Source organism: Engystomops pustulosus, chromosome 11 (assembly GCF_040894005.1).
Source record: "Engystomops pustulosus chromosome 11, aEngPut4.maternal, whole genome shotgun sequence".
Lineage (NCBI taxonomy): Eukaryota > Metazoa > Chordata > Amphibia > Anura > Leptodactylidae > Engystomops > Engystomops pustulosus.
In genome coordinates, this window is record NC_092421.1 from 10,906,181 (window position 1) to 10,931,477 (window position 25,297).

At 44.1% G+C, this 25,297-nt stretch overlaps 2 protein-coding genes across 4 annotated transcripts in view; both read right to left on the reverse strand.

Annotated features, from left to right (window-relative positions):
- Positions 1 to 1,883: 1,883 nt before the first annotated feature.
- Positions 1,884 to 13,347, reverse strand: LOC140106059 (uncharacterized). 3 transcript variants are annotated; one of them, XM_072130248.1, is made up of 9 exons: positions 13,041 to 13,347; positions 8,936 to 9,018; positions 8,293 to 8,475; positions 8,090 to 8,213; positions 7,886 to 7,977; positions 7,726 to 7,801; positions 4,526 to 4,596; positions 4,346 to 4,445; positions 1,884 to 3,336 (listed from the first exon to the last, which is right to left on the reverse strand). In XM_072130248.1, exons 1-9 carry the CDS (start codon positions 13,093 to 13,095, stop codon positions 2,159 to 2,161), a joined length of 1,962 nt encoding a protein of 653 aa, XP_071986349.1. In that variant the 5' UTR covers positions 13,096 to 13,347; the 3' UTR covers positions 1,884 to 2,158. The 3 variants fall into 3 exon arrangements, with proteins under 3 accessions (XP_071986349.1, XP_071986350.1, XP_071986351.1); XM_072130249.1 differs by having other exon boundaries at positions 1,886 to 3,336; positions 7,735 to 7,801; positions 13,041 to 13,346; XM_072130250.1 differs by having other exon boundaries at positions 1,886 to 3,336; positions 8,936 to 9,163; positions 13,041 to 13,102.
- A 2,875-nt stretch (positions 13,348 to 16,222) lies between these two features.
- Positions 16,223 to 25,297, reverse strand: part of LOC140106456 (uncharacterized) — a 73,106-nt gene continuing 64,031 nt past the window's right edge. The window contains exons 24-29 of the mRNA XM_072130902.1: positions 24,419 to 24,536; positions 18,803 to 18,994; positions 18,600 to 18,723; positions 18,425 to 18,522; positions 18,241 to 18,343; positions 16,223 to 17,700 (exon numbers count right to left, since the gene is read on the reverse strand). Of these exons, the coding sequence (XP_071987003.1) occupies positions 16,379 to 17,700; positions 18,241 to 18,343; positions 18,425 to 18,522; positions 18,600 to 18,723; positions 18,803 to 18,994; positions 24,419 to 24,536 (1,957 nt within the window). The 3' untranslated portion in view covers positions 16,223 to 16,378. The remainder of the gene's footprint in view (positions 17,701 to 18,240; positions 18,344 to 18,424; positions 18,523 to 18,599; positions 18,724 to 18,802; positions 18,995 to 24,418; positions 24,537 to 25,297) is intronic.

The following is a 25,297-nucleotide window of genomic DNA, read 5'->3' on the forward strand; positions in this document are numbered from 1 at the left end:
ATAAATCTCCCTCTTTGATGCCACACATGGCGTTTTTTGCTAAAAAACAGACCAAAAACGGGTTCAAAACGCCATGTGTGGCATCAACCTTAGCAACTTGTATAGTCCACCATGGAATCACTTTCTCCCCTTACTCAATAGCGCCATCCGGCTCTCAAACAAGATATTATGCCCTCCCCCATATTACCATGTTCAGATCCCCTTACCAGCGGCGGTTTTTCCAAATCCGTCGGGTTTTCGTTCGGCCACACCCCCCTATTTCTGTCGTGTGCACGCTGGCACCGATGCGTCAAAATCCGTGAAATATTCGGGAAAACGCGAATCGGGCCCTTAGTAAATGACCCCCTTTATCCGCGCATGGCAGGGAATAATCATTCTTATATTTTCATAGATTTCATGCAGGGATCCCCAACATGTTCTTGAAAAATGGGGCAATTTAATTTCTTACTTTTAATTATATTTTTATAAGTAAATATATTTTTGGGAGATTATTTAACCCCTTCAGGACGTAGCCACTTAAAGGAAATCTACCATTTGTTTTTATGCATTGTGAACCAAACATACCTTGATAATGCTGTAGCGACACTGATGCAGAAACATATCTTGTTTAATACCTGAACTGAGGGGTTTTACTGAAAAAAAAAAAAAATGGACATGGTGATGGTATAAATGTGGGGGTTGTCTTATGATTTTGACTTTTTTTGCATTAAAATAAATAATAATAATAATTCTTTATATAGCGCACACAGATTACGCAGCGCTGCACAAAGCATGACAAATTGGTCCCTGTCCCCAATGGGCCTCACAATCTAAACAACCTACCAGTGTGTTTTGGAGTGTGGGAGGAAACCCACGTAAACACGGAGAGAACATACAAACTCTTTGCAGGTGGCTGAGTGGGTAGCACTTCTACCTTGCAGCGCTGGAGTCCTGGGTTCTAGTCCCACCCAGGTCAACATCTGCAAAGAGTTTGTATGTTCTCTCCGTGTTTGCGTGGGTTTCCTCCGGGTCCTTCGGTTTCCTCCCACACTCCAAAACATACTGGTAGGTGAATAGATTGTGAGCCCCATGGGGACACGGACCAAGTTGACATGCTTTGTGCAGCGCTGTAAATAAATAATAATAATAATTATTTATTATAATGCAAAAAAAGTCAAAATCATACCACAAACCCCACATTTATACGTCTCTTTGGGGCTTGATGGGACTTATTTTTTATTAAAGAACATTTGTTTTTAACTTTTTTATTAGCTCCACCATGGGACATGAACAAGCAATCATCTGATTGTGGAGGAGAGACCCCCAGAAGGTTGTTTAAATGCCGCTGTCGCACTGACCAACTACAACATCCTCTCTCTGTCCACCATACTGCTCTCCCTGCATGTGGGTGCTCTTGCCTGTGTGGTGTGCTGGCCCTCTGACATGCTGTGGCCAACCCCTGCATTTGGGGTTGGTAGCATGCTAATATACTGCAACCTTGTGCATCTGGTAGGTGCTTTTCTGTTTACCCATGTTCTGACCTCGACTTATTTCTCAGAACTTTAGCCGACCTATTGGCCAAAAACTGGACTGGAATAACTTTGCCTGCCCTGAGCTCAGATTGACCTCTGACCTTCTTTTTTAGGGTCTCTCTTATACTGCGCTCAACTATCTTGGGACACTAAATAGGGACTACTCAAAAGTTAGCACCCTTGGAGCTTTCATTGGAGCCAAGTCCTGAAATGATGGTTGAAGGGTGTAAACCACTTAGACAAGAAGATCTCAAAGTGAAAACAATACAGACGGTCCCCTACTTAAGGACACCCGACTTACAGACAACCCATAGTTACAGACAGACCCCTGTGACCTCTGGTGACCTCTCTGGATGTTACTATAGTCCCAGACTGCAATGATCAGCTGTAAGGTGTCTGTAATGAAGCTTTATTGATAATCCTTGGTCCCATTACACCAAAAAATGTTTAAACTCCAATTGTCACTGGGCCAAACATTTTTTTGTCTGGATCTACAATGATAAAATATACAGTTTCCACTTACATACAAATTCAACTTAAGAACAAACCTCTGGACCCTATCTTGTACGTAACCCGGGGACTGCCTGTAGTCTTAGTTATAGGTCGCGTACAAAACTGTCCTCAGAAACAGAAATCCAAAAAGATTTTCACCTTGAATGAATAACTTGATGACTTAAAAGTCTGGATTTGTTCCTGAAACCTTCCCCACATGCTGGACATGAAAACGGCCTCTCTCCTGTATGTAATAACTGATGTTGATCAAGAATTGATTTTCTGGAAAAGCATTTCCCGCATTCTCGACATGCATATGGTTTCTCCCCCATGTGAATTCTCTGATGTTTAACAAGATTTGACTTCTGAGTAAAACCTTTACCACATTCCAAACATACAAATGGCTTCTCCCCTGTGTGGATTCTCTGATGAATCTGCAGTTTGGCTTTTCTAATAAAACATTTCCCACATTCAGAACAAGAAAATGGCCTTTCCCCCGTGTGAATTCTTCGATGTTCAACAAGATCGAAATTTTGTGTAAAACATTTCCCACATTCAGAACATGGAAAAGGTTTTTCCCCGGTGTGACATCTCTGATGATCCCTGAGTTTGGCTTTAGTTATGAAATACTTCCCACATTCGGAACATGAGAATGGCTTCTCCCCTGTGTGACTTCTCTGATGGTCCCCAAGTTTTGCTTTAGTAATGAAACATTTTCCGCACTCTAAACACGGATACGGCCTCTCTCCTGAGTGAAATCTCTGATGTTTAACAAGAGATGATTTCTGGGTAAAACATTTTCCACACTCGGAGCACGAATATGGCTTCTCCCCTGTGTGAATTCGCAGATGTTCAACGAGAGAATGCTTCTGGGTAAAACATTTCCCACATTTGGAACAAGCAAATGGCTTCTCTCCCGTGTGAATGATTTTATGTCTAGAAAGAAATGATTTTCGCATAAAACTTTTTCCACATTCTGAACAGGAGAATAACTTCTCCCCCGTGTGACTTCTCTCATGCTGATCAAGGCCTGATTTACGAGCAAACTGTTTCCCACATTCTGAACAGGTGTATGGCTTCTCCCCCGTGTGAATTCTTCTGTGTAGGAAAAGATTTGAGTTCTTGGTAAATCTTTTCCCACACTCAGCACATGGAAACATTTTACCCCCGGTCTGTGACTGACCAGCGGAATGATTATAGGATAGATCTGTAGTGTGGAATCCTAAATAATCATTTAGGGTAAAGAGGTTTTCTCTTGAAAAATTCTGCAAGGTGTTTGTATCCTCAGATTCATGAACTGGAATTACACAGCTAACCTCCGCCCAGGTTTTATCTGTCAGGAAGAAAAAATTATTTCAATTATTTCACTTTTAGACAGTGAGGACGATCATATTGTGGACATGGAATGTACTCGAATAACAGAAATGTTCTTGAAGAGTGACCGTCATTTTAGATGATTTCTGATATTGTGTGTGTGGGGGAGGGAGTGCTGTGAACATTTTTGTAACATACTGCATTAAGAAACTCTGCAAAGTGCCCCTTAGTTACAATGGTACTTCTACGTTGTTATGGCAGATCTGATCTCTCCCTGGCTGTAGTATGCTATGAGCACTATATTCAAACATCAAGCTGAAAGTGAAGGGGTTAATCCTCCTTTCTCAGAGCTGTGTAACCAAACACAGGGAGATTAGATGTGAGCTCATTCAGCCTCCATAGACACACACTGTACAGGCTGGAATACACATACCTGTGAAAGGGAGAAACATAATCTCAAATGACGGTTACACTTTAACAGTGGCAAAACATGGGGGGACATTTACTTAAAGTGTCGGTGTCTGCATTGGCTTTGTTACCGACCTGCTCTGGGAAAGAAGACACACATGTAATATTGTAGAGCTGTGCAGATACATTTCTGGTGCTGAGACCATTTTCTGTCCCTGGGACCAAAATCTGTCCCGAGCACCAGAAATGTGTCCAACAGTCCCTGCTAGACCAGTTTTCTTTTGGTCTACTTTGCGCCAGTTTACAGCGCCCAAAAAGGGCTGCGACACATATTAATTGTGTCTGAGTTTCCACTCCGCCAAAGCCACACCCCTTTTCGGAGAAGAGTCGGAGCAGACGGAAAAAGTCATTTTTTCTGGCGCCGCCAGCTAATAAATAGGTAGGAGAGCAGAACATGTGGTGAGAGCGCCACAAAACTGGCGGAAACGCCATAGTAAATGTCCCCCATGGAGTCATCACAGCCCCATTCATCTGATGGTTTGTGGGGCAACAAATCCTCTTTACTCTAAGTCTCCATTGCAGAGCTTTAGTTTCTTGTGATTGTAGTGGTTTTTAATCACCTTCTCCAATATCCCCAGAATTCTCCTCATCCGCACAGCACAGGTCACTGCTCATATATGGCTCTACTTCCTCCAATTTAATATCTAGCAGATCTTCGCCCTGATACGAGAGATGCACAATGAATACAACAAATAACTGGATACAGTGTAAAGGATACATGCCATTATAATCCCATCTACCTGCTGAGCACACAGAATACTGTGATTTCCCCCTGGACCTCTCTCTGGGGGCTTTCTATCATTGGGTCCACCTGCAGGAGACACACACTGACTAATTACATTAAATTCAAATCTGACAGAATTCTGTCGTAAATGCACATTCATTTCCCTGCACCACACTTATCAAGGGTTTGTAAACTAGTAGTAATAGGAGGTGTCAAGAAACTAGAAAGTCTTACATTGGGGGTCATTTACTAGGGGCCCGATTTGCGTTTTCCCGACGTGTTACCCAAATTTTTCCGATTAGCACCGATTTTCCCTGAGTTGCCCCGGGATTTTGGCGCTGGCATGCACGCAACGGAAATCGGGGGGCGTGGCCGAACGAAAACCCGACGGATTCGGAAAAAACGCCTCATTTAAAAAACAAAAAGTGTTGCGGAGCTTGCACTTACCTTCACCAGGAATAGGCCGGACTTCAGCGCAGCAGCGCCACCTGGTAGACATCGGAGGAACTACCTTAGTGAATCCCGGCCGGACCCCAATCCACCGCAGAGAACGTGCCGCTGGATTGCGAATGGACCAGGTAAGTAAATCTGCCCCAATATGTCACATGTATCATCCAGCAGAAGACACTGGGGCTCATTGACTAAGGGTCTCCTTAGTTGCTGACTTTTTTCGGACTGTGCACCTTTTTTGGGGATTGCAGGGCTTGTACAGGTATTTAGCAAGTTTCTGTGCTGGGATTGTGCACAGCTACGCTGCTTCCATGCGACAGAGACCGGGGGCGTGCCGTCGGATGATTCGACTGATTCGGACTGGGCACTGGATTTAATATTCAAATTGTGTCACAAGCCCAAGCACTTACATGCACCAGGAAGAAGAAGGTGAAGTCTGTCGGACCTGAGCGGGAGAAGCGACACATGCGGGATATCGGGCGCACGATCTTAGTGAATCGCGGCACAGTGCATTATCGTCGGACAATGCACTTTTGGTAAACTCCAGCGGCCGGGTAAGTAAATGTGCCTTTTACTGCCTATGGATAATCCCTGAATGTTCATCAGGGTATTCAGCAGTCCTGCTACTTACTTTAGCCCCTTTCAAGTCACAGTTACTTTAAAAATCTATAACTTTTCGATTTTTCCATGTACAGAGCTGTGTGAATACTTATTTTTTGCATAACAAATTTTACCTCTCATTGACGTTACTTATTATTCCATGCCGCGTACTGGAAAGAAAATTCCAAAATGTGGTGCAAAAAAAAAACGCATTTCTTGTGGGATCAGTTTTTACGACTTTCACTATGCGCTCCAAATGATGTCTACTTCATTCTTTGGTTTGGTACAATCACGGAGATACCAAATTTATATAGGTTTTATTGTGTTTTAAAACGTTTTCAAAAATTAAAACAATCTGTACAAAAAATATTTCATTTCACCATCTTCTGATGCTTTTTCATACTTCAATAGACAGAAGAGGTGGTTTTAGAAAACCAAAAGTGGGCTGGAACGGCGCTATTCGGACAAGGGTCTTCAAGAAGGTTAACCCCTTAAGGACGGAGGGTTTTTCGGCTAATTTCTCGCTCTCCAACTTCAAAAATCCATAACTTTTTCATTTTTACGTGTACAGACCTGTGTGAGGGCTTATTTTGTGTGTAACAAATTTTACTTTCCTGTAATGTTATTTATTTTAACATGCCGTGTACTGCGAAGCTGAAAAAAAATTCCAAATGTGGAAAATTTTTTAAAAAAACGCACATGCGTCACATTCTTGTGGGCTCAGTTTTTACGACTTTCACTCTTCGCTCCAAATAACACGCCTACTTTATTCTTTGGTTCGGTGCGATCGCGGTGATACCAAATTTATATAGGTTTTATTGTGTTTTAATACATTTTCAAAAATTAAACGAATGTGTACAAAAAAGAAAAATTTTTTGCCATCGTCTGACGCTAATAACTTTTTCATACTTTGGCGCACGGAAATGTGTGTGGGGTCATTTTTTGCAAAATGAGGCGACGTTTTCATTGCTACCGTTTTGAGGTCTGTGCGACATTTTGATCATTTTTTATTTCATTTTTTATGTTATGTAAAAAGGTGTAAAAGTCGCATTTCGGACATTTGGGCGCCATTTCCCGCCCCGGAGGTCACCGCCGGCCGTAACCGTTTTTATATTTTGATAGATCGGGCATTTTGGGACGCGGCGATACCTAATATGTCTGTGATTTTTACTGTTTGTTATGTTTTATATCCGTTCTAGGGAAAGGGGGGTGATTTGAACTTTTAATATTTTATTATTTTTTTTTATTTTTTAAACTTTTTTTTTTCACTATCTTTTAGACCATCTAGGGTACATTAACCCTAGATGGTCAGATCGCTCCTACCATATACTGCAATACTACAGTATTGCAATATATGGCATTTTTGCAGGTCATACATTACAATGAGCCACTGGCTCATTGTAACGAACCTGCATAAACCATGTAGCCTCGTGTCAAAAGAAGACCCGAGGCTACCATGGTAACCGATCGCCGCCCCCCGATGACGTTCGGGGGCGTGGCGATCGAAAAAAAGATGACGCCGCCCGTGCGCCGCCGTCTTTTAGACGCCGCCGGCGACTTTGCCGGCGGCGTTTAGAGGGTTAATAGCCGCGATCGGTGCTAGCACCGACCGCGGTTATTAGCGGTGGGGGTTTTGTGCAAAATGCAAAAACCCCCACCTCTGTATGAAGAGGATTCAGCCTGTGAGCCCTCTTCATACAACCCTTATACCTCTGCGCCGTAGAGCTACGGCGCAGAGCGTTAAGGGGTTAAAATGCTTTATTCCATAGTAGACGCGTTTCGGGCTAATCAGCCCTTCTTCAAGTACAATTGGATAAAATAGGATGTGATTTTCAGCGGCAGCTTAATCCGCCAAACCAAAAAGATTTTTTGTGAGATGAGCTGACGTTTTTAGTCCCTTGATTTTGAGGACTTTGCAACCCTTTGATCACTTTCTATAAAAAATTTTAGTGTGATGTAAAATGTCATCAATGTGGCGTTTCGGTCATTTGGGCGCTATTTTCCATTAGGCGGTTTAGCACCAGGAATAACCGTTTTTATTTTTTGATAGATTCAGCATTTTGGGACGCGCTGATACCCAACATGTTTGTGATTTTTACTGTTTATCTATGGGACCCTCTAAACGACTCTCTCCGTTACTATCAATCAAAACCTCCCCCTTCTTACTCCACCAACCAGTCGTCATGAACAGCTCTTCATCTTCATCTATAACCTCAACTTTAACATTCAGTAAATCTTCATCCTTAACAGAGAAGACAAAAACAAACCATTTCTGAGATCACCAAGGTCTTTTATCTGAGTGTTACTCGACTTCATCTCCATCTACCTGCTCATCCTGGAGCTCATAGCGATCCTCCTCTGGATAACCAGGGACAGACACAAGACATCCTTCTGGTGAACATCTATTACTGGATCCATCTGTAGGAGACACAGTGACTCCGAAGTGTAAATGTGATGGTCAGATGATACTGGGGTGTAAGGATCCTCAAAGCTTCTATCTCTTTTACCATCAAGGGAAGTCTTCTCTTACCTTGTGATATGAAGGTCTTGTGGTCCTCCGTCATGACGTCCTTGTAGTGGTCCTTGTGTCCTTCTATGTAGTCCCACTCCTCCAGGGAGAAATGGACAGTGACATCCTGACATCTTATAGGAACCTGACAACCACAATGATACAGTCATCACCCAGACACATCACCCTTTGTATAATGTCCCAGCATCCCCTGCAGCGCTCACCTCTCCGCTCAGCAGCTCCAGGATCTTGTGTGTGAGCTCCAGTATCTTCTGCTCCATGTTCCTCTCACGTGTCAGTGATGGAAGTAGAGGCTCCATGATGGAGCTCTGGCTCCTTGCACCAGATACATCAGGGTGGCTGATAGGGGGCACAGACTTATCAGAGGTCTTCACTATTGTGTAATCCTGTGTATGGAGAGACTCTGATAAATATTACTACGTACATTTCTCCAGCAACAACAGACCTCAACTTGATGGATTTCAAATCTATACCATGCAAATGGTTGATCTCCTTTTTCACATAAATATATTAAGTAGGATATAAAAAGGCTTCAGGTGAGCACATTGTGGGGCTCAAACAGGAGCAACACTCGCACCAACAATGTCAATGGGAAATGATGGCAGGAGCAGGACCTGCTCAATCTTTCAGGGTGTGGGCAGGCGGCTCAGCCACCTTATGGTTATGAGCCAATACAAAGGATTGGGGTCGGAAGTTATATGCAAAATCGGCTAGGTCACACCCCCATTACACGGTCTTAAAACCAAGAAGCAGGAATTATGGGAAATGAAGTGGGGAGCAGAACATCAATTTGCTAGGAAAATTAGTACATGACCACATCCAAAAGATATCGTGCGACTTCCTCACCTCTCCAGTCAACAAGTAGATGATCTCCAGGGTTAACTTCAGTACACTTCTGGTGATCCCTTTCTTGCCCTTGTCCATCCTTGCTGGATCAAGATGGAAATGTATTATGTAGGATCAGCTGAAGGGTCCACACTTGGTGCCCACACGGGGGAAATTGTACATCCTTTTATTTGGGATGTAAACTTGCCTTGTACCTTGATTTGTGCTGGACGATTATTACTAAAATTCCTTAAAATTAGAATATTGTTACATACAACATGAAGAGAAGGGGCCACATTCTTCAAAAACAGTGAACTTGCTGCACAATTGTGGCGCACATATGACAGACTTATGGCGCACGGTCTGACTAAACAGAAAAATGCCCTTTTATGCGCAGTATATATATAGACACAGTGCAGCCACGATACAAAACTGGCGCAAACACTTTATGTGTATGTGCTCCTGTATGTACTGTACATGTCCCCTGCTCCTCCATGTGATGGAGCTGCCAGGCTGTCACCATATACATCCTGTATGTACTGTACATGTCCCCTGCTCCTCCATGTGATGGAAGCTGCCGGGCTGTCACCATATACATCCTGTATGTACTGTACATGTCCCCTGCTCCTCCATGTGATGGAAGCTGTCAGGCTGTCACCATATACATCCTGTATGTACTGTACATGTCCCCTGCTCCTCCATGTGATGGAAGCTGCCAGGCTGTCACCATATACATCCTGTATGTACTGTACATGTCCCCTGCTCCTCCATGTGATGGAAGCTGCCCGGCTGTCACCATATACATCCTGTATGTACTGTACATGTCCCCTGCTCCTCCATGTGATGGAAGCTGCCCGGCTGTCACCATATACATCCTGTATGTACTGTACATGTCCCCTGCTCCTCCATGTGATGGAAGCTGCCAGGCTGTCACCATATACATCCTGTATGTAATGTACATGTTCCCTGCTTCTCCATGTGATGGAAGCTGCCGGGCTGTCACCATATACAGCCTGTATGTACTGTACATGTCTCTTGCTCCTCCATGTGATGGAAGCTGCCGGGCTGTCACCATATACATCCTGTATGTACTGTACATGTCTCCTGCTCCTCCATGTGATGGAAGCTGCCAGGCTGTCACCATATACATCCTGTATGTACTGTACATGTCCCTTGCTCCTCCATGTGATGGAAGCTGCCAGGCTGTCACCATATACATCCTGTATGTACTGTACATGTCCCCTGCTCCTCCATGTGATGGAGCTGCCCGGCTGTCACCATATACATTCTGTATACACTGTACATGTCCCCTGCTCCTCCATGTGATGGAAGCTGTCAGGCTGTCACCATATACATCCTGTATGTACTGTACATGTCCCCTGCTCCTCCATGTGATGGAAGCTGTCAGGCTGTCACCATATACATCCTGTATGTACTGTACATGTCCCCTGCTCCTCCATGTGATGGAAGCTGCCAGGCTGTCACCATATACATCCTGTATGTACTGTACATGTCCCCTGCTCCTCCATGTGATGGGAGCTACCAGGCTGTCACCATATACATCCTGTATGTACTGTACATGTCCCCTGCTCCTCCATGTGATGGAAGCTGCCAGGCTGTCACCATATACATCCTGTATGTACTGTACATGTCCCCTGCTCCTGCATGTGATGGAAGCTGCCAGGCTGTCACCATATACATCCTGTATGTGCTCTGTTCAGTGTTCACTGGATTTACTTGTGGGAAACTAAATGGATTTAATGCTAAATTACTTTAAGAGCACACGAGGCATCATGGGATCTGTGGGCAAGCTAACTGGCCTCAGCCTGGGGGCACAGACTGACAGATATTTGTCTCCGCCCACTTCACCTCTGGTGAGAAAGATTTTTGTCAAACACATTCGGAACAGAAAATGCCAGAGAGAAAAGGATGAGAAGCACAAAGTAGCATCAGAGGGGGAATCACATATAATAATTTAGTAAAATCACTACAGCTTTACAGTTACACTTTAAAACTTTATTTTATGTTGAGCTGAGCAACAAATTGTGATTATTAGGCTAAGTTCACACTATCGTCAGCTTTTCCTATCCTACCTTCTGCTTAAAACTGTAAAATACTTACGTTGAACGGATCTATTATAAATTCCATTGGAATCAATGCAAGTTTCTATGTCATCCGTTGTAATCGGTAAGACATTTATTTGTTGTTCCTCCATTTTTTTGGAGCTTGAAGTACTTTAAAAAAAAATAAAAAATTAATTCCTAACAGATGATGACCAACTGACCATAACGGATGATATTAAGTTATCTTTTACATTGAAGTCAGTGGGGATGGATAGTAAGTGTCAGTTTTATCTTAATATATAAAAATCGAAAATGAATGATGGATTATAGATAAATGTGAGGTACAGGCAGTCCCCTACTTAAGGAGACCCGAATTACAGATGACCCCTAGTTACAGACGGGCCCTTCTGCTCACTGTGACCTTTGGTGAAGCTCTCAGTGAATGCACTGATCAGCTGTAAAATGTCTGTAATATAGCTTTATTGATAATTTGTATGTTCTCTCCGTGTTTGTGTGGGTTTCCTCTGGGTCCTCCAGTTTCCTCCCACACTCCAAAACATACTGGTAAGATGAATAGATTGTGAGCCCCATGGGGGCAGGGACTGATTTGGCAAAACTCTGCGCTGCGCTGCTTAATCTGTGTGCGCTATATAAATAATAATTATTATAATCCTTATATACAATAAAAAATTTGGAAACTCCAATTCTCACTGGCGAATGTATTTTTTTTGTGTATGGATCTACAATGATAAAATATACAGTTTCGACTAACATACAAATTCAACTTAAGAACAAACCTATGGAACCTATCTTGTACGTAACCCGGGGACTGCCTGTATAGAGAGCGATGGGTGGACATATAGAAATAAGAGATCTGTAGATGACATCTATGAGGGACAGACATATAGATGTGAGGGATGAGCAGGATAGATTAGACAGATGTAGAAGCATTAGATGTATTGAAAGTGAAGTTTGTATGGGACACAGTCACCCGTTATGTTCAGTTATTATTACTGTTTATTTCCCATCGAATATCTTTTTGAAACGCAGGTAAGTGGAAATCCTGGCGGCAGTGTGAATGTACCCTTACAGCTTTGAAATGAGCTTGAATATCCAGCAGGAACCGGTCATTGGGTGAAATGTAAAAACCTAATGACAGATTCCCTTTTAGTGTTTAAATGATCAGTGATCAGTTTTACACCGGATTAATTTCCCCCTCTGATGATAAATGTCAGAGTTCTGAGATCCTACATGTGTCCCTGCATGTAACCCTAGATGTGTCCCTGCATGTGACCCTAGATGTGACCCTACATATAACCCTACATGTTACCCTAGATATGACCCTACATGTAACCCTAGATATGACCCTACATGTAACCCTAGATATGACCCTACATGTAACCCTAGATATAACCCTACATGTAACCCTAGATATAACCCTAGATATGACCCTACATGTAACCCTAGATATGACCCTACATATGACCCTGCATGTAACCCTAGATATGACCCTGCATGTAACCCTAGATATGACCCTGCATGTAACCCTAGATATGACCCTACATGTAACCCTAGATATGACCCTACATGTAACCCTAGATATGACCCTACATGTAACCCTAGATACAACCCTACATGTTACCCTAGATGTGACCCTGCACGTAACCCTAGATATAACCCTGCATGTAACCCTAGATATGACCCCACATGTAACCCTAGATATAACCCTGCATGTAACCCTAGATATGACCCCACATGTAACCCTAGATATGACCCTGCATGTAACCCTAGATATGACCCTACATGTAACCCTAGATATGACCCTACATGTAACCCTAGATACGACCCTACATGTAACCCTAGATACAACCCTACATGTTACCCTAGATGTGACCCTGCACGTAACCCTAGATATAACCCTACATGTAACCCTAGATATGACCCCACATGTAACCCTAGATATAGCCCGCGCACAGGTCATATCCCGCTAGCGTCTCCTCCAGGTCACAGCCCGGGCTGTATCACCCTCCCTCCTCCCCGCACTGACTACCAGTCATACACACCCGGCCAGGACTTCACATGGAGACGGCGCAGGACCTGAGATGATGTCAGCATCATGTGATCAGTCACATGACAGGGCAGCGATCAGCAGTACACTGCGAAAGGACCTGTGATGATGTCATCGTGTGAGGAGAATCTATAGCCTGGACATGCTGGGAGTTGTAGTCCTCTTCTCTGATATCACATAATACCAGCCTGGACATACTGGGAGATGTAGTCCTCTGATATCACATAACAACAACCTGACCATGCTGGGAGTTGTAGTCCTCGCCTCTAATATCACAGCCTGTACGTGACGGTAGTTGTACTCCTCTTCTCTGATATCACATAATACCAGCCTGGACATGATGGGAGATGTAGTCCTCTTCTCTGAGATCACATAATACCAGCCTGGACATGATGGGAGATGTAGTCATCTTCTCTGATATCACATAATACCAGCCTGGACATGATGGGAGATGTAGTCCTCTTCTCTGAGATCACATAATACCAGCCTGGACATGATGGGAGATGTAGTCCTCTTCTCTGAGATCACATAATACCAGCCTGGACATGATGGGAGATGTAGTCATCTTCTCTGATATCACATAATACCAGCCTGGGCATGCTGGGGGTTCTAGTCCTCTGATATCACATAAGAACAGCCCGTGCATGCTGGGAGTTGTAGGCCTCTCCTCTGATATAACATAAGAACAGCCTGGACATGCTGGGAGTTGTATTCCTCTCCTCGTGTAATGTCCTCTGATATCAAATAATAACAGCCTGGACATGTTTGGAGTTGTAGTTATTGCCTCGAATGCTTCCTGGCTTTGTGATTATTTCATTACAACTTCTTTCCTCTTTGTTCATCAATGGGTGTTCCAGGTTATTTGTATAGACCTCTAGGGACATGGACCCGGACTGCTGGTGGCGTCCGCTCGGGGGGGCTACAGGCGCTTTCACACATCACACAGACTCCTCCTACTATAGGTGGATTGTATTAGGGTGCTCTCAGACGTAGCGCCTTGACCCCATTTAGAGACCAGCACCCGGTATCTTGTATTGTCTAAATGCCAGATACTGGGCAGGGGTATAAGGGTACATTCACACAGCGGTATGCCCGCCGTGCGCCCCTCCTCCCTCCATAGAGAATAGCGGCGCACGGCCGCACACACGCCAAAAGATAGAGCATGCTCTTTCTTTTTGCGGTGTGCGGGCCGGATCGGTGCCACACATGTGTGGCACCGCATCTGCGCCGCGCCGCTATTGCCGTCTATGGGGACGTACATGCGGCCGCAAATTTGGAGATGCAGACTTCTGAATGAGGTCACCTTCCCCCTCAGAAACAGTCTTGCTAATAAGGGGGAGTCCCACTAAGGGCGCATTCACACAATGCGTTGCGTTTTTGATGCGTTCCACTGGCTTCCGCCTTGATTACATGCTAAGGTTGCATTGCATTTCCACTGCATCTGCTAAAACGCAATGTAACCTTAGCATGTAATCACGGCTGAAGCCAGTGTAATGCATCAAAAACGCAACGCACAACGCGACGCAATGCATCGTGTGAATGCACCCTGAGGGCGCGTTCACACGTTGCGTTTTGACCTGCGTTTTCATTGCGTTTGAAACACATATACAACAGCTGAGGAGAGGTGATTTGCCTAATTACATCACTGTTAACATTTACATTTACAAAATGTATTGTAAACGCGATATTAACGCATGTGTTTTAACACATGCGTTAACATTGTGTCAACAAACGTAAACGGTATTGTAATTAGGCAAATTACCTCTCATCAGCTGTTGTAATGTGTTTCAAACGCAATGAAAACGCAACCAAAACGCAACGTGTGAACGCGCCCTCAGGCTCTCTCGCCCAGGGACCTACTTGAACCTGGAGCCGGCCCTGCAACAGCTGAGGAGAAGTTATTTGCCTGATAACATTACTGTTTACAGTAGTTAATGCTATGTTAACGCATGCGTTAACAAAACGCATTAAACCCTTCCCCCGCAGCCCTTTTTCGTTATTGCGTTTTAATTTTTCACTCCCTTTTTATTTTTCCATGTACAGAGCTGTATGAGGGCTGTATGTTTTCTGCGTAACAAATTGCGCTTCATAGTGATGGTATTGAATATTCTATGCGAGGGAAGCGGGAAAAATATTCCAAATGCAATAAAATTGCTGGTGTCATATTAAACTGAAGAACTTCCTCTTTCAGATCTCATGATTAGATTGTGAGCCCCATGGGGACAGGGACTGATTTGGAAAGCTCCGTGCAGCACTGTGGAATAGGTTGGCGCTATATAAATATAGAGATTATTATTATACAGACGCAGTTGGAAATGCAAGATGCAGATAAAGATCCAGTTCCTGCTTATTTTTAACTGCCTTTATGTCCCGTTCTTTAGCTCAAAGAACCATCAGCCTGATCTGAAAGATTCTTATCTTTAATATGACACAAGCAGCACGTTTCTAGATGCCATAAAACAGACAATTAGGGCATATGAAGCGCTAAACTTGACTCATCCCATGTGAAAATGAGGTGACCAGAGTTATAATTATAGGTAAATGGGTGGAATTTCACATAAAAAGGGAATTGTATAAAGGACATTTCATCCCCAACCTGAGGGGACTAGTAGTTTAGTGGGGTAAAACCTGTGAACAGGTTCCCTTTAATTAAGCTTTAGGTGTTGCCCTGTGTGCTCCCCTCACCACCACTGGATGCCATAGACCTCTATGGGTGTATGGAGCATAGTCATTTTCTTATCATAATAACATAACATAATGGGGCAGATTTACTTACCCGGTCCATTCGCGATCCAGTGGCACGTTCTCTGCGGTGGATTCGTGTCCGGCCGGGATTCACTAAGGCAGTTCCTCCGACGTCCACCAGATGTCGCTGCTGCGCTGAAGTTCCCCGAGGCCCGCCGGAATGCCCTGAAATTCACTGGCCTATTCCTAGTGAAGGTAAGCGCGAGTCCAGCGAACTTTTTTTTTTAAATTGCGGCGGTTCTTCCGAATCCGTCGGGTTTTCGTTCGGCCATGCCCCCCAATTTCCGTCACGTGCATGCCAGCGCCGATGCGCCGCAATCCGATCGCTTGCGCCAAAATCCGGGGCAATTCAGGGGAAATCGGCACAAATCAGAAATACGTCTGGAAAACGCGAATTGGGCCCTTAGTAAATGACCCCCAATATGACTGACCCCCATTGAAAAAAACCTTTATTTCTGTTCCGTTTATACATGACATATAATTAGTGTGTGTACGGTATTTCAAGGGACAAGGCTTTCTAGGAAAACATCAATGTCACCTTGGGAGAGATCTTGATATTCGGTTGACCCATATACAGAAGAACGCGTCTCACGTGGGCAACTTCTCAAACTTGCATACTTTCTGATGATCGACAAGGTAAGACTTCCGCGTATAACACTTGCCACACAGAGAGCAGGAAAACGGCTTTACCCCCATGTGGGAGCGTTCGTGCTGAACGAGAACGGACTTGTGCGAAAACCGCTTCCCGCACATAGAGCAGGAGAACGGCTTCTCCCCCGTGTGAATACTGCCATGTTCTATCAGGCTGGCTTTCCGTGTAAAACATTTGCCGCACTCGGAGCAGGCAAAGGGTTTCTCTCCTACGTGACTCCTCTCGTGTTGTACGACGGCCGTTTTATGCGAAAACCTCTTTCCACACACAGAGCAGGAAAATCTCTTTACCCCCATGTGGATTCTTTGATGTTCGACAAGGTTAGCCTTCCGAGAGAAACACTTGCCGCACTCGGGACAGGAGAATGGCTTCTCCCCAGTGTGGATTTTTTGATGCGTAACAAGGTTAAACTTTAACATGAAGCATTTCCCACACTCGGAACACGAAAACGGTTTCTCCCCTGCGTGGATCTTCAAGTGTTTCACAAGTTTACACTTTTTCGCAAAACTTTTTCCGCACTCTGAACACAAAAAAGGTTTTTCCCCCGTGTGAGTCCTCTGGTGTTTCACGAGGTTAGACCGTCTGGTAAAGCACTTGTCACACTCCGAACACGAGAAACACTTCTCTCCGGTGTGAATGTTCTGATGTTGGATAAAATCGGATTGCCTTACAAAACTTTCTCCACACTTTGTGCACAGAAATGGTTTATCGCTCGCGTGATACGTTCTCTCGTGTCTAAAAAGTTCCGATTTCCTGGCAAACCATTTCTCGCATTCTGAACATGAAAATGGCTTCTCTCCCGTGTGAATTTTCTGATGCTGAGCGAGAGTGGACTTCAGACGAAAACGTTTACCACATTCCGAACACGAAAATGGCTTCTCCCCTGTGTGAATTCTCTGGTGCTGAAGGAAACCACTTTTCTGAGTAAAACATTTGCCACAATCAGAACACGGAAATGGTTTCTCCCCGGTGTGAATTCTCACATGTCGAAGAAGATTGGTCCTATTTTTGAAGTACTTTCCACAGTCAAAACAAGGGTGCGATCTCCCATCTGTTTGAGCTGAAATTAATGAATTATGCAAAGAGTGCTCCTCATCATATGAAGGGCTAAGTTGTAGATGACTACTAGAAAGGTTTGATGATAGGTCTGAAGCAAATAAATATCCTGGAAAATTTTGTGTAAAGTTGTTAACTGTAGTTTTACAATCAGGAGGTAAAATCAGGTGTTGATTAGGGGGATCTGAAGACGTGGGGGTACCTGAAATGAGAACAAAAAAATCATGGATGGTAAAATCTAAAGCTAAAACTTATTTTCCCAACCGACTATAAGAAGTCTCAAGCTTGTCATGCTATAGGAGGTATGTCAGCCAATCCTCTTTCTATGGGACCTACTGACAGGATTGGCTCCAGGTTTCAGTAGGCCCCTGGGTGACAGAGCCTCACTGGGCCCCTTTGCAGTGAACTCACGTGGCAGCATTAAACATTCAGAAACTACAACAGTCTCCTGTTCCCTAGTTTATCATATCAAACAGCCCCACTATGGATTCATTAGATAAAGCCCACGCCCTTATCCTATGGATTCCTTATGTGGGCACTCCCAGCAGCTCTGGGCCCCGGCATATGCCCATGTTTGCCCAGTGCTGGGGTCAGCCCTGCCTACTGACCATCCATGAGTCTTGGGTCATCCCATTGATGTGTATGAAGGAATAATTGTGAGACACATGTCAGATCTATACTCTATATAGTTATTTGTTACTATACTGCTTAGTGTTCTGTCATGAAGTTTCTCCTTCCTCACCCGGATCGATATCTAAGGTCAACTCCTCTTCCTTAGATTCATCATTCGCCATGTCATTGTCATCTTCCGTGACTTCAACTTTAATGTGGATCAGATCTTCACCCTGAACAAACACAAATTATAAATAACTTTGTTATAATCGACTATTAAAAAAAAAAATCCATGAGACCTCAGAGCCATCTACCTGATCATCCTGGAGATCATAGTGATCATCCATGGTAGCATCCTGGGTATGCACAGCATGGGGGCATCTGGTTTGGTCATTTCTCTTAGTGGATCTATCTGTAGGAGACAGATGTTGTGTATGAGAGATCACCAGATGTTGTGGGTGGCCTTTAAAATGTTTTTTCTTCCATTACCTGGTATGGCGAGGGGCGGGTGGTCCTCCATCATAATGTCCTTGTACTGGTCCTTGTGTCCTTCTATGTAGTCCCACTCCTCCAGGGAGAAATAGACGCTGACATCCTGACACCTTATAGGGACCTGACACCCACAATGATACAGTCATTACCCAGACACATCACCCCTTGTGTAATGTCCCAGCATTCCCTGCAGCGCTCACCTCTCCGCTCAGCAGCTCCAGGATCTTGTGTGTGAGCTCCAGGATCTTCTGCTCCATGTTCCTCTCAGTTATCAGTGATGAAGGTGGAGGCTCCATGATGGGGCTCTGGGTCATGCTCCATCCTCCTGGCACACGGGGACAACTGCTAGGGGTCACACACTTATCAGAGGTCTTCCTCACGACTGTATAATCCTGTGTATGGTTAGACCAGGATAACTATCACTAGGCACACTCATTCTAAAGGGATTTGGAATGGATGGAATAATTATATGTATAAAGTAACAAAGTGATTACAATACAAGAGTGAAAGGATACGTTTATAGAGGAAAACTGTATAATACAAAATAAGCCCCAGTATCCTGTTGGGCGCCTCTAGTCTAGATACAAGACAATATATGGTTGGACGTGGAGGCAAACAGGATCTGAATGGAAAAATCTGGTGGCTGGGAGGGTCAATCTGGTGGAGACATTCCTGAAAAAAAACCTTTATATAACCTTTATTCTGCCAGTTGGGAGCCCAGACATGAGAGGCGTTACATTTAGCAGCAGGCAGTGGCATAACAAGACTCTACTGGGCCCTGGTGCAAACTTTGGATCGGGGCCTCCATATACCTGAACCCTCGCTACCCCCCTGTCCCGCACATTACACCTGAGAATACACATATATGCTACACAGAATTATACTCCTAGAAGCTCCTTATACACCTTATATGTAGTGTCCAGCAGCTCTTATTAAAGAAATGCTTATTGCAGCCCCCTTAATGAGATGTTAGCAGTAGCCCCCTTAATGACTCCTGTTCCCATCGCTGCATCAGGGGACAGGTGGGCGAGCCAGCCCACCGGAATGGAGGAGTCCTGCTCCTGTAAACAAACAGGCATGGCTCCTACAGACTCTCTTAGCAGACACTTCATGATTCCTCTGTGCTGTGAGATGCTGTGTGCTGACAATGTGCTTATATTATCAGGGTACAGGGTTTATCTATACTTTTATTTATCTTCTGAACATTGTACTAGTATCTGACACATAGAAAGAGAGAGATGAGACAGATCACTATGAGAGATGGATATAAAACACAATGACATTCTCAGCTCTGCTAACTTTATAACACACACAGAGTCATCACTGCTTTATCCCTTCCTCCTTGATAAAGACCTTATCTGTCTGTAGCTTGCACAGCAAGTCTGTGAACTCTTCGGCTTGCCAGCAGTTAGTGTCTGTGTCTGAGCTGGTCTTTTAATGGAAGGAGGAGAAGCAGGAGGCAGAGAGCACTGCAGTGTGCAGACACCAGAAGCTATTCACGAGAAGTATCTGCCCTGCCTGACCATAGTCAGAAGATTTATGGTCAGATTCTGGGGCAACCAAATGGTAAACAGCAAGACTGATAGGGACAGGTTGGACTTATATCTGTGAACTGCTGGAATTTTGTTAATAACAGTGAATTAGAGAATGTGTTATTTTGCTATCCTGAGTACATATAAGAAACTTGTCTTCATGGGAGGAAAACCCCATTAAAACCGCTGCATGCTGAAGGACATATAAGTATTTCTGGATTGATTCGTCCTGCTACTGATAAAGGCAGTGTTTTCCATGCTTTTTATTTTCCCTTTGCGATGGGCCAGTAATATGTGTACGAAAGGTTGGATATATGTAGGTATAGTAACTCCTAGATATTTCAATTCTGACCCTCCATTTGGTCTGGGCCAGTCCATGGGGAGGGACTTAGAGGCATAAAAAACTATTTGGACCAGTTGACTAACAGTTCGGAGTCAACTGGTTAACTGGTCTAAACTTATTAATAAGAGACATAGCACGGGGTAAGGGGGTGGATATACAGACGGTCCCCTACTTAAAGACACAGGTTGTGTCCCAGGCTGCAATGATCAGCTGTAAGGTATAATTAATCTTTATTGAAAATCCTTGTTCCCATCGCCGCAAAGTTATAAAAATATAACAGTTCCAACTTAAATTCAACTTAAGTACAACCAGACAGCAATTAGGGGTAATAGAGGATATAAAACATAACCTTTAATTAATAATTGAGACGCGTCTATTTTCCTTCTCCGCCGCATCAAAGCATTGACGCATGCGCACCACCCTCTCATACCGAGTCCTTGGCTGTTTACACTGCGGTCCGCTGTATCAACTACAGCGCACCAGAATCTACCAATAGGACAAATCAGTAGAGGGGAGGTGTGACCAATGAGCGTCCACAGGGGGCAGGGCAATAGGTTAAAAAGGCGGAAGTGCCGTCTATCTGGCGCGATTAGCCAGTCAGCCTGCATACTATGTCCATGAGTCCACCACCAGGACTGTGGACTAGCAGGCATTTACCTCTCCACGGTTTAGCGTACAGCTAAGTGGTTCCAGGTGCATGCCACTTTATGCCGGACTCAGCCTTAGCCTAAAACAGACGGCGAGTCCTCTTAAAAATCCCTCTGAAGAGTCATAAGACGAAACGCGTCAAGGAAGGTGGCGCAATACAGGGGGCATGCGTACTTTACATTAAGGACAGCTGTGGACTGCCCTTGTTAGGGCATGAGTCTTGAGGGGGTCTATAGGGACAGTATAGGTCCATATGCCCCTGTCTACCCAGCCCATCATCACCAAAGACGTCTGAATCACGGTAGGATATGGTCGCCTTTAAATGCAGGTGGTGACATTTTCCTTTCCAGTGGACGATTAAGACTTTTTGATTGCACATTTCCGCACTATGTATGATTTCGTATAGGTGTTTTTAATATTACGAATTTTTGCATCAACTTGGATGCGGTTTTACATAATTATTAATTAAAGGTTATGTTTTATATCCTCTATTACCCGTAATTGCTGTCTGGTTCTACTATGTATTAGAGTTTGATTAATGTTAATATAGATTTTGGGCTGCTTTGCGTTTCAACTTAAGTACAAACCTAAAGGACCTATTATTGCGCAATTTGGGGTCCCCTACTTAAGAACACCCGATTTACAGACAACCCCTAGGACCTCTCTACCCACTGTGACCTCTGGTGAAGCTCTCTCGATGCTTTACTATAGTCCAAGGCTGGATCTATAATTATAAAATATTCAGTTTCAACTTACATACAAATTCAACTTAAGAACAAACCTATGTCACCTATCTTGTACGTAACCCGGAGACTGCCTGTATTAGATAAAATTCTGATCATGTTATGTATACGCCTGAGAGTAAAACTACCTATATAAGCGAGAGTGTTTGCATGCACCAATGGCTGATAGGACTGGTGATGTGACTTGTTTTAGGGCAAGTTCTTCATCCTCCTCTCCGCAGTCTATGGGTGGGTGTTGCAGTGCCGCTGGCTACAGGTTTGGCCCCCGGTTTGCATGGTGCATTGTGGGTGCAGAGTGACTCATCCTAATCTGTCTCGATAAACTCCCAGGGGGTTATTTATTGGTTTTCCTGGGCATTTATGGAGTAAAATAAAAAAAAAAAGTCTCAAAAAGTCGCATTGAGGTTTTTTTGGACTTTTCACTGCTAAAAAGTGTCACAGGACTATTTAAACCTCTTTATTAATCTGGCATAAACATAGAACTACTGGTAGTGCAACACCATGCAAAACCAGATTCATGACTTTTGCAAAAAACCTCATAGTTAATTCAGTCCCCGCTGGGACTTTTTATGCATTTTGAGAATTATTTTTTTGGACTTTTTGAAAAAAAAAATCCCAGACAGAAAGTAGACCATAAGAACATTTATTAAAGGGCAAAAGCCAATTTAATAAATGTGATAGTCAGCGGAGCTCCACAAATCAGACATAGGACTGTCCCAAGGAGCCGCCTAACGATAAATAACCCCCATAGAGTAGATCTGCTGTGCTGGGCTCTGAAGGGCTCATATTGCAATAAAAGACTTGAAGGGGTTTTCCCACAAACACAACTTGCTGATCCCCCTCATAAAAACGAGGGGTTCGATGTGGTCCCATGTACCCCATCATCGCTCCGTCCGGCCGCGCATGACCGTTCTGCTCCATTCATCTCTATGGAGATCTCTATGGCAATTACCGTCAGCTCCATAGAGATGAATGGAGCAGAACGGTCATGCACGGTCGTCTGCTACATTACTCTGATGGAGCGACGAGGGGTCCGACGGAGGTACGTGGGACCACATCGGACCCCTTGTTTTCGTGATCTGTGGGGGTCTCATAACAGAGACCACCACAAATCAGCAAGTTAGGCCCCATCCTGTGGATAGGGCCTAACTTATGTCCGAGGGAAAAAGGTATAGGTAAAAATGATCATTTTTGGTGGGTTTTCAACAGTTTTTTTACGGCGTTCATCGTACGGGTTCAATAATGATTTACTTTTATTCTGACAGCGGCATTTAACGTGTTACACACCCGCGATCGGAGCCCACGTCGATCGCCGGTATTACACTGGGGTGCCGGCTACTAGTTACAGCTGGCACCCCGTGTTTCCCGATGCCGGTTCGGCTCAGATCCAGAGCCGAGGCGAAATCAGCTCCATGGCGGATATAGCCGCCACGGAGCGCTAAGGGGTTATAGTAGTTATATTCTTGTACATCTATCAACAGTTTGTGTGGAGTTTAGTAACTCTATCCACATAACATGGTCACTCCTACTTGTTTTTGACTCCTCTCACAGAATGGGGCCACTTTTACAGTTTTTTCCAGGGCCACTTAAAACTCCCAATCCGCCCCCGATTACAGATAAGAGTGATGTCATGTGATATATTACCCAGAATCCCTCACCTCCCCAGTCATGTCCTGCCTGTGTTATTAATACAGATAAGAGGGATGTCATGTGATATATTACCCAGAATCCCTCACCTCCCCAGTCATGTCCTGTGTTATTAATACAGATAAGAGCGATGTCATGTGATATATTACCCAGAATCCCTCACCTCCCCAGTCATGTCCTGTGTTATTAATACAGATAAGAGCGATATCATGTGATATATTACCCAGAATCCCTCACCTCTCCAGTCATGTCCTGTGTTATTAATACAGATAAGAGCGATGTCATGTGATATATTACCCAGAATCCCTCACCTCCCCAGTCATGTCCTGTGTTATTAATACAGATAAGAGCGATGTCATGTGATATATTACCCAGAATCCCTCACCTCTCCAGTCATGTCCTGTGTTATTAATACAGATAAGAGTGATGTCATGTGATATATTACCCAGAATCCCTCACCTCTCCAGTCATGTCCTGTGTTATTAATACAGATAAGAGCGATGTCATGTGATATATTACCCAGAATCCCTCACCTCCCCAGTCATGTCCTGTGTTATTAATACAGATAAGAGCGATGTCATGTGATATATTACCCAGAATCCCTCACCTCTCCAGTCATGTCCTGTGTTATTAATACAGATAAGAGTGATGTCATGTGATATATTACCCAGAATCCCTCACCTCTCCAGTCATGTCCTGTGTTATTAATACAGATAAGAGTGATGTCATGTGATATATTACCCAGAATCCCTCACCTCTCCAGTCATGTCCTGTGTTATTAATACAGATAAGAGTGATGTCATGTGATATATTACCCAGAATCCCTCACCTCTCCAGTCATGTCCTGTGTTATTAATACAGATAAGAGTGATGTCATGTGATATATTACCCAGAATCCCTCACCTCTCCAGTCAGCAGGTAGATGATCTCCAGGGAGAGGTTTAATATCCTCTTGGACATGCGAATCCTCTCCATTCTCACATTCACATTGATGTACACTGGACACTCTTCTACACATTCTCTGCAAAGAAGAATCTTCATTACAGTATATACTAATCATGAAAAAATAATCATATATATAATACAGGAGGAGGAGACTGTGGTGTCCTGTGTGTGTATATATATATATAATACAGGAGGAGGAGACTGTGGTGTCCTGTGTGTATATATATATAATACAGGAGGAGGAGACTGTGGTGTCTTGTGTATATACACTCACCGGCCACTTTATTAGGTACACCTGTCCAACTGCTCGTTAACACTTAATTTCTAATCAGCCAATCACATGACGGCAACTCAGTGCATTTAGGCATGTAGACATGGTCAAGACAATCTCCTGCAGTTCAAACCGAGCATCAGTATGGGGAAGAAAGGTGATTTGAGGCCTTTGAACGTGGCATGGTTGTTGGTGCCAGAAGGGCTGGTCTGAGTATTTCAGAAACTGCTGATCTACTGGGATTTTCACGCACAACCATCTCTAGGGTTTACAGAGAATGGTCCGAAAAAGAAAAAACATCCAGTGAGCGGCAGTTCTGTGGGCGGAAATGCCTTGTTGATGCCAGAGGTCAGAGGAGAATGGGCAGACTGGTTCGAGCTGATAGAAAGGCAACAGTGACTCAAATCGCCCCCCGTTACAACCAAGGTAGGCAGAAGAGCATCTCTGAACGCACAGTACGTCCAACTCTGAGGCAGATGGGCTACAGCAGCAGAAGACCACACCGGGTGCCACTCCTTTCAGCTAAGAACAGGAAACTGAGGCTACAATTTGCACAAGCTCATCGA